The 10,305-nt window shown below is 41.8% G+C and overlaps 1 protein-coding gene across 2 annotated transcripts in view; it reads right to left on the bottom strand.

Annotated features, from left to right (window-relative positions):
* Window positions 1-357: 357 nt before the first annotated feature.
* Window positions 358-10,305, bottom strand: part of PDZRN4 (PDZ domain containing ring finger 4) — a 246,405-nt gene continuing 236,457 nt past the window's right edge. For both annotated transcript variants that reach the window (XM_061361171.1, XM_061361172.1), the window contains one exon: window positions 358-2,538. In XM_061361171.1, coding sequence (XP_061217155.1) covers window positions 1,012-2,538 — 1,527 coding nt within the window. In that variant the 3' untranslated portion in view covers window positions 358-1,011. The remainder of the gene's footprint in view (window positions 2,539-10,305) is intronic.

Below are 10,305 nucleotides of genomic sequence, written 5' to 3'. Positions count from 1 at the left end.
TTTGGCTCAAAGTTAGGCATATGTTAGGCATATGTTAGGCATATGTTAGGTTTATGTTTTGCGTATGTAGAACAAATACCAAGCTCAGCCAGGGAAAAGACCCACAGTGGTTACCTAACAGCATACAGTGCAGTAGTGTATCAATGAATCATTCAATCAGCTAATAATAGGAAGTAAGAAAAAGACAGAAAGACCCACTCACCCCTATGTGTTCTGCAAAATGAAAAGATAATTTGTAAGAACTAGCCTATGGAATTGTGTTCTGTGTTCTTGAAATCTCTATATGTTGTAAATATGCATAATGAAATGACTCATCTTTTAAAGGCAAATGCTCACTTTAAATCAAAAATCCTTGACTTTTTTTTTTCTTAAAGATAAGCAATAATTTATTTCTCTTTCATCTTCACAATTATCACATACTGCCCAGCTACATGACCAATGCCACTACATACACAGGAGAATTGCCCACCTACACTTTACTTGGACAAATACAATTGCAATTTACAGATTAAATGTATTGTACAATGTGCAGTTGGAAAAATGTCATTCTTATCTATACGATGGGATGTTGCATATAGATTTATAAACAGATGCAATCTAAGATGTAAAACTTTAAAACTTGTTAAGCCCAGGATACAGTATAAAGCATTTTGGTTTGGTATTGTATTGTTACTAAAGTAGAAAAAAGAAAACTAGAGAAATAAACCCACACCTAAAATTTCAGGATATGTATTAGTTTAAGAAATTAATTGCCTTCTCCACTCTTTTTTTTTTGTTTTTCTTTTCTTTTTTTTTTCCTACAAATGAGTAATATGAATATATTGCAGGATAAAGAAAGACCGCCAGGTAAAGAAGATACCATTATATGAAAAACAAATGGAAAATTACCAGGAAATTTTGCTTACAAAAAAGGTCAAACTATAAACAGTCACAAAATATATAAAAATGCCACATTGAACGAGGCAATCGTACTCTACCCAAACTGGTAGTATACTCTGAGAGAAGTTGCGCTCATACAGTAGTAACTGATAAAAAGGCATTGTGCACTCTTGTGCCGTCTGGAGATTTAGCACCGTGTGTCATCAGTTCTTGGATTGTCATCCAGTTGTCCAAGATTTTCTTGTTTCTCTTTTTCATCATCTTTTTGTGACTCAGTTCAATAATGTTAATTTCCTTTTTGCCCTCGCTGCCACTCTGTGGGCTTTCCTTAAGACACTCCAGCCTGCTCCTCATCATGAACTCCCGCCGCCTTCTCTGCTCCTTAGCTCGCACCAAATGCTGCTTCCGCTCTTCTTTGCTCCAGTAGCGACCCATCTTCATCTCACTCATTGTATCATCATCTGTTGTCATTCCACTGCGCTCCTCTTTAATTTTTAAGGCACGTTCCTTCAGGATTCTGTCTCGAACTGGTCTCTTTGTGATGTACCTTGTCCCATCACTCCTTATTTTCACTTTCCATTCCATCTTGGGCTCTGCACACTTCTGCGAGTCTTTGCACATGCTCACCAGGCTGAGCTGGCTTTGGGCATACTCCACAGCAGATTTCTGCTGGATCAGTTGCATATAGCTTTGATAGTGCTTTGCATGAGCAGGTATATTCCCATACCTGTAAGAAGAGCTGTGATATGGAGACAAGTAGGGAATGTGTTCGCTGCTCTGCTTTTCCTGGTCTGTGAATTTGCTGCTTTCTGATGCCAGCATTGCATTCTCAGCAGCACTGTTTTGCTCGGTGGGTTTGGTTTTGGCTGAGGTTGTCTCCCTGTTGGTTTGTCCTGAGGATGACTGATTAGCCACGATTGTGCTCCTCAAGTTTTTCCTGTTGGTTATGCTGATCATCCTCTGGAGCGAGTTATCGGGCGATCGCTCCACTGTCAGTGGAGTGCTCCTGCAACTTTCGGCTGTGTTGTAGGCGCTGGAGCTGTCCTTGTCAGACTTCTCAGGGTGCTCCATGATGTCATCCAGTTTGCCTCTTTGTACATCTATGCTGGTGTTATAATTCCTGAATCCTTCATCATGCAAAGCCCAAATGTCTCCATACTGATCCCTCACCTTTTGGAGCCGGTGAGCCTGCATGATATTCTGACATTCGAGTTCAATGTTCCTCAGTTCCTCATTGAGTAGCTGCAGCTCATGCTCCACTCCGTCTTGATCTCTTCTGTTGCACTCTATCATGCTGCTTGAGTAATACAGGTCATACTCCCCGTGGTTTCGAATCTTGCACTTCAGTTCCAACAGCTGCCGAAACCTTTCACATTCCTCCTCTGGGTTTCCTATGAAATCAGATTCAATATACTCCCCAGACACAAAGCTTTCATTGCACTGAAGCTCAACACTTCCTAACGTATCTTGGCTGTGGCCCAGCTCCCGTTTGCTCTGCAGGGTAGCACTGTTCTGCTCCTCAGGTGCATTTTCTTGCTCCGAGCTCTCATCATTTCGCAGACTTTCATCTGTAGGTCCCACCCCACTGTCCTTCTCATGATTGTTGGATGATGAGGTTGCAGTGTCTGTAGTGCCATCCTCCTCTTCATGTTTCTTTGGCTAAAAAAGTGAGCAAACCAAAAGGATTACCAAATGCAGACTGTATTAAATATTTTCCAGCTCTGATTTGCTTAAGCAGCTGGGATCTCATTTATGCCGAATTAAAACAGATCAGTAAAAAGCAGTCCTACCACTCACAGCTTTTAAATACTTCTGAGAGTCATGCTGTGGTGGCCATATCGAGTGAAGCAGATGAACTGCAGCAGTAGTGACGTATCTCCTAAAGTCTGGAGAGAAATATTTCCCTCTCCAGCTAAGCCATCTCTTTGCAGTGCTTAAAGACAATGATCACCAGATGGTGCACTGGTTTTGATTCTGGATTATGGCCAGAGACTGGTGGAGCTGAAATCTTTGTAAACTTAGGAAAAAGCTTCATTACTGGTATCACTTCAAAAATCTAGAGCAAGCAGCCAATGAGACTAGGAGTGGTACAACCTAAGAGGGTGCAAAAAGGCTATTGCCTTTTTTTTGACCACTGAACTCCTTGTTTGCTCCATGGTGACAGGCAGGGTTGAAGCCTGCAGGGGGTTAGCCAGCTCCACTACACCCTCCGCAGCCCCCCTCACACTTCTTGTTTTCAGTAGGTTTCTTCCGAAAGACTGCTCATTTTGAATTCTAGGATTTAGCTCAGGTAGGCCTCTCTCTGTTGCATCCCTGGAGACCATTTCTGTTCCCTAGTTAGACCTTATGTTCCTTAGAAATAAAATCAGCCTCTTACCATTAAGTGTAGAACAACACTGAGTGCTTGCTGTGGGCATAATGTCAAGTTTTTAGGCTGTTATTTTTTAATTCACACACCCTCACTGTACCTAACCTATTCATATTCTCAACCTATTTATATTCCCAAAGACTATGAGCTCCTCTCTCTGAGGAGACAGACACTTTCCGTTTTTCAAGCTGGAGAATCAAAGGATCACACAGAGTGTAATTTATACGACCCACATGCCAAATATCTAAGGATCACACAGAGTGCAATTTATATGGCCCACATGCCAAATGTCTAAGTGTACACAGCACCAACCAAACACCGTTTCTATTATATAATTGCATAATTATGCATTATGGTAGTAATAACCAAGGAAAAAAAACAATACAGCACACCCACTGAAATGAAACAAACACAAGGAAGTCACTGTCATAATTCCCCTTTTTCTCTACTTTGACAGATAGTAAAGCAGGATGAATATGCATCTCCTATCTCATTCTTTCTCCTCTCTTCATGTGCACCTTGTGATCACACACAATTCATCTGGTTTCCCTTCTTCAGTTCTTAGGAAAAAATAATGGCCTAGAGTCAGAAAAAAAAACCCCAAACCCCTCCACCCCCAAATAAAATGTAATAGTGGAATAAAATAAATAAAATAAACATGACACCAGGGGAAATCAGTGTCTGAAAGACCAGTTAAAAATTTATGGAAAGATGCTTTAGCAATTTGTTGCCAGACGGGACCAGCAAAGAAAATCTTACGTTTTATCCTTTTGTATATATAATGTGTAGTTTATAACAAAATGCACAGTAAGTGTATAATTCTCCCATAGCTCGGGCAGCCACATGGGTAATTACTATCAGCCAATGGTAATTACTTACCAGCTATTAATTAATTAATTATCAGCCATAAGTAATTACTATCAGCCAATTACTATTTTTCATTCTTCCCAAATGGGGAGATTCTCTCCCCTTGAATCTAAACCTTATGGGACAGAATATATTCAGTGTTATTCAAGACTTCAAGATTTAAAATTCAGTGGGACATATTTTTCCCATCTGAGATCCTCTCAGCTCTTTATACTTATCCGCTTAAAAAACAAGGGTATCTTGTCACAGAAGAAGCAACATGAACAGTAATAGCAATAACTAAATAATCAGATATTGTAGAATTTTTCTAAAATTACCATTTATCTATTCATTCTCTTCTTGGTTTATGCATTGCTGTGAAGGTGCATAAAGTATATTGGAAGATTTTTTTATTAAGGCTTTTGTTATATTTTTCCAAAGGCTGAAAAAAATTAGTTCCATTTTCAGGAGTAGATGGACAACTGGCGGTAGTGCAATGTTTTCCCATGTCCATGGGTTTTTAAGATTTCCAAAATGTCATACAGAGAAAAAAACTCCAACAGCTAGAGAATTCTTCATGAAAACCAAGAGTAACCAGAGATAAAAGTACCCCAAGCAGCCAAGTGGCCAGGGTATCCGCAAGGAATGATGGAGATTTAGGTTTAGTTTCATATTATTCCAATTTCCCTCATGCAGGTGAGCTCTGGTCCCTTCCTCACTTGCTTTGGAGCTGCCCCAGCTTGTATTGGCTTTCTCTGTCCCCAGACCTTTGAGCAGAGAAGTGACTCAGCAGTGACTCCAGTCTGGGTCACCTACACTGCACCCCGGCCTCTGCACTGTGCCACCTGTATTTCTCACTAACTTGGAAAATATTTAACTACTGACATGAGGGAGAAGAGCTCCACCAGACACTGGGAGGGCTGTGCTGCAGAACAGCCTGTCCCAAAGGCAGGTCTCCGTTCACATTAGCAAAGTAGTAAGGCCAGGATCCACTCTGTGACCCTAAGAGTGAGTTACATAGCACAACTTGCATCCATACGACTAAACCCATCTTAACCCTCTAAAGAAAGTGGCTTATCTGTAACATGAACAGGTGCACAGCTTACAAAAGCTGAGCTCCATGATCCTCCCCCTGGTGTCTCCAGCATGGTGACACACCAAAGCATACACATGAGCACTTCGGAAAAAATCTCTTAATGCACCTATTTGTATGGGTGTTGGAACCAGACTCTACTGTTTGGGCCCACACAATCAACACTTTCAGAATTAGTTTTCCATGCCACTTTTAGCAACATTTTAAACTTTGCTCCTTCAAATTCCACGCGACAGCCAGCATGGCTTCACCAAGAGGAAATCCTACCTGACTAATTTGGTGGCCTTCTATGATGGGGCTACAGAACTGATGGACAGCGGTAAAGCAGTTGATGTCGTCTACCTGGACTTGTGTAAAGCATTCAACACTGTCCCACACAACATCCTTGTCTCTAAATTGGAGAGACATCAATTTGATGGATGGACCACTCAGTGGATAAAGAACTGGCTGGATGGCCGCACACAAAGAGTTGTGGTCAATGGCTCAGTGTCCGGCTGGAGACCAGTAACGAGTGGTGTCCCTCAGGGATTGGTGTTGGGACTGGTCTTGTTCAACATCTTTGTCGCTGACATGGACAGTGGGATTGAGTGCGCCCTCAGCAAGTTTGCTGATAACACCAAGCTGTGTGGTTCGGTTGATACGCTGGAGGGAAGGAATGCCATCCAGAGGGACCTTGACACGCTTGTGAGGTGGGCTGATGCCAACCTCATGAAGTTTAACCATGACAAGTGCAAGGTCCTACACCTGGGTTGGAGCAATCCCAGACACAGCTACAGGTTGGGCAGAGAAGAGATTCAGAGCAGCCCTGTGGAGAAGGACTTGGGGGTACTGGTTGATGAGAAAATGAACGTGAGCCAGCTTCAATGTGTGCTCACAGCCCAGAAAGCCAACCATACCCTGGGAGTGTGACCAGCAGGACGAAGGAGGTGATCCTGACCCTTTATTCTGCTCCCATGAGACCTCACTTGGAGTATTGTGTACCGTTCTGGGGTCCTCAACATAAGAAGGATATGGATCTGTTGGAACAAGTCCAGAGGAGGGCCATGAGAATGATCAGGGGACTGGAGCACCTCCTGTATGAAGATCGGCTGAGAAAGTTGGGACTGTTCAGCTTGGAGAAGAGAAGGCTGCGTGGAGACCTCATAGCAGCCTTCCAGTATCTGAAGGGGGCCTATAGGGATGCTGGGGAGGGACTTTTCATTAGGGACTGTAGTGATAGGACAAGGGGTAATGGGTTAAAACTTAAACAGGGGAAGTTTAGATTGGATATAAGGAGGAAATTCTTTCCTGTTAGGGTGGTGAGGCACTGGAATGGGTTGCCCAGGGAGGTTGTGAATGCTCCATCCCTGGCAGTGTTCAAGGCCAGGCTGGACGAGGCCTTGGGTAATATGGTTTAGAGCGAGGTGTCCCTGCCCATGTCAGAGGGGTTGGAACTTGATGATCTTAAGGTCCTTTCCAACCCTAACTATTCTATGATTCTGTGATTCTATGATAATACTTTGCCATCTACTCAAGTCACACCATCTGTAATTAACACACACACAGAAGATGTAAACAAAGCAAACCCCATTTTTCCAGTCTAGGAGAAATCAGATGGATGGGATCGATTCGACCAAATGTAAGTGTCTGTAGTTCAGGCACTTGAATGTCAGGTAGTCACTTTGGGTTCCCCTCCCTGTCAGGAAGAAACAAGTGCCTGTACAATCAGATTCTTCTCAACCTAAAGCAGACATCCATAGCACGATTAATCTTTCCCCAGTATGTGGATACTTGCAGCTAGTTCAATTATAAAAATGTAATACAGATATTTATTCTACTGTGTATTTTTTTAGATACATTTTTTACTTTGACTCAAGTAAGGTAGCCCCTGGCATTTCTATCCCGGAGTTGTCATGCTTGACAGAGCTCCTAAACATGCATAGGCCAAGCAGTCTTTTACAACATGAGACTATTTTAATTTTATTTTAAAAGGCAGCAAGCCTAACTCCAGGTTAAGTCCCTTCTGAAAAAGAAGAGGTAGGATCCAATTGTCAGTGCCTTGCTTTTGTCAGTGTTATCTACAATCTATTCCAAACAAAGTGTTTGTTTTCTAACATACGCTGTCAATCTCTCATACAATTACTTCTGTTTGAAATACCAAAGGGCTCCTTAGGCCTCATCTTTGCAGTGAGAACTCAGATAATGAGAAGGCAAACCTGGCGGTGCGTACAATAAAGCAATAAATGAACCTCAGAAGAATCTGCGTTTCAGCTTCAGCAAGCATTCATGCCTATAAAACGGCTAATCTTGCAGGAATTCACTGTTCTTTTCTCATTTTACAACTTATGATGTATATTGGGATTCAAAACTCAGATGGCTACTAAAGTTTGAAGGTGATAAGATTCAGTCAAATGTAGCTGTTGGGGTCTCTGGTCAGTCCCTGACAGGGAAAGTGAGACTGACCACAGTGAGAGTCCTCTTCAGTGTCAGGCTAACCAAGAGGTACTCCAGCCATGAGGGAAGATTTGGACTGATTTCAGTGGTGCACTAGAAGGGAAAATGCTCTTCTGCAAACAATGCTGTTCTTTCAATATTCTTCAAAAAAGAATTTTCCCCAGATATTTTCACTGTATTTCAGCTTTGAATGAACTGGAATGAATTTTATATCCAATTCTTTCTCTTCTTAATAGCTTTTGACATATTCCATGACACTGATAAGAATTTCTGCACGGCAAATGTATGGTATTCTTCTGAAAGTTATCTCTTCTGCACAATGACACACGATGTTGTAAAGGGGAAGGAATACAGTGAGTTATAAAAAAATGGGAAATTACATCTTTCCTCAAGGTTTGTTGGACTATTCTATACAGAAAAGATACAATTCTTGATTGAAATCTATAGAGTGCCTCAAAAACATTCAGGAAAGACAGTGCTATCTACTTGATTCTTCTATTATAAACTACCAAATTTTGCTGTGATAGCTCACATGAAATGTCAAATGGCACTTAGCATTAAAATGGCATCTGTAAAACAGACTCGTCTTTGGGAGGATATTCTGCTATAGCATGTATTCTTTCCTGTGGTTTGCAAGATTCATGATTATGAAGCCAGAGTTCGGTTCACAAAAATCAAGGCTGGCATTGGAGCAAAATTTCCACGGTCAGCCGGGGAGCTTGAACATACTCAGTTTGGCCACTGGCAGCTGCAGCAATAGCAGTTTCATTGCTCCGATGGATTATGTGATTCACCTCAGGAAACTGCTAGGTTTCCCAGCCTAACAAGGAGTAAAGAACCAGTTTTCTGAGTTGCTGAGTCACTTACACAGAATCGAGAGAGACAGCAGCTGTCACAAATTACTGATGCCCCATTACACACCAAGCTGCATTTGGTTGATTCGATTACTCATTAGAAGGGCAAAGAAATGTCTGGCTATCCTAGAATTACTTCAAGCAGCCCAATGTCAGACACCAAAAAAGCACAGTGACTGTAATTTTTTCCAGTGTAGCTCTCTTCTACAGCAACATAAAATCTCAAGGTGAGTGGGGGAGGGAAGGATTTATCCTTGGCATTACATCCCAATGGGAAATAAACAGCCTCAATGGGTTCAGTGAAACCACTTCACAGAACACCGCTGTTCAATAATTAACACTATCTGCAACCCAATTTCAGTGAAAAGCCAAAGCTTGACAAGAACTTGGAAGGGGAAGGTCACAACTGTGCATTGATTTCAGAGGTCCCAACATGCCATGTAAGGTGCTAGTAGGCGTCTGTAAGTAGACCTGCTTAAGGATTCATTCCAGAATTGGGGTTTTCTGTGAAAATGTGACTGTACAAAGGGAAATTGCTTTGCAAAGAACAAGTGTTCTTTCTGACGGGAAATCTCTTGCTATCCTAGACAACATTTGTGGTTAGAAAAATAAACAAGTTTCCAAATGTCAGTTCAAAGTATCTAGCAGTGCAGTAGTTAGCACATTTAACCTGGGAAACCGAGGTTTGGCTCACTGCCTGGAAAAGAGGGTCATACCTAAAAGGCCACTATAAATCCTGTTACAAGGCTGCCTTCACTCCTGACCTTGGAGTTATTCTGCTTTGTGCAAATGACCAAATGCTTATAAAATCAAGGATTTGTAATCTTACATCTACTATGTAGATCTACAATACTACAGATAATAATACAGACTTAATTATTCTGTGTCTGTCCCAATGAATATTTAATTTATGTACAGTGAATAGCTTTAATAGGAGCTATCACCTAGTCAATAGCCCAGTGTCAAGGCTGGAGGGGATGTGAGGAGGAAACAGGCTGGATGCACATTCAGGCCCCTAGTGTGGACCAGGCGGTGAAGCTCCCTTCAACTGGAAGCTCCCCATTTTTCAGAGGAAGAAGGCTCTCACAGTCCTTCTCCCTCAATTCACTTCAAACAAAAATACCTCAGGCTCTACTTTTGAGCAATTCAGGATGGGAAAAAAATTCTAAGTCACAAAGCGACTGGGTGGAAAAACAGTTCCTCCCCAGCTGCATATATGCAGAAGGTGGGAGATGAAGTTGGATTCTATTTCTTTGGCATAGGTATGCATGTGGACAGGTCATCTGATCCGTGAGTGGATATGGTCACTTCTGCCTTCCACAATAAACTACAACTGAGAACACCCATCCCTTGATGAAGCTGTATGACTAAGGGTGCACATGCATCTTTGCCACTGTCACACTGCTTTACAGCACATATGGGCAGGTAAAAGTCAGGATAGCAGCAAGCTGAGACTATGCTAACAATATGCTTATTTGTCTCCATTAACAGAACAAACGCCGAGCTGTGCTCTGTCAGTATAAGAAAAACACATTTGTATTACCAAAACACCTGTTGTTTATTTGAAACACCTCTTCCATCTTGTTTTGCAAGCTCTCTGGTGCAAGGGCTGGCTCATACCTTGCATGCATACAAGAAGATGGGCACCTATCCCAGCTCAAGGCTGTAGCTGCTACACTGATACAATTAATTAAAAAAACCCCAACTTGACATAAAATATAACAACATAAACCCCAAATACTTCAGAATTATGGAAGGAAAGCAATGTTATTCTGAAAGTTCAGAGAAAATGAGAAATCTGCACTTATCACAGCCTCCTGAATTGTTTCCCA

Source organism: Neopsephotus bourkii, unplaced genomic scaffold (genome assembly GCF_033783945.1).
Source record: "Neopsephotus bourkii isolate Nb327-2 ecotype Australia unplaced genomic scaffold, CSIRO-AGI_Nbou_v1 NB_1053, whole genome shotgun sequence".
Lineage (NCBI taxonomy): Eukaryota > Metazoa > Chordata > Aves > Psittaciformes > Psittacidae > Neopsephotus > Neopsephotus bourkii.
This window is presented reverse-complemented; position numbering and strand designations above follow the sequence as displayed.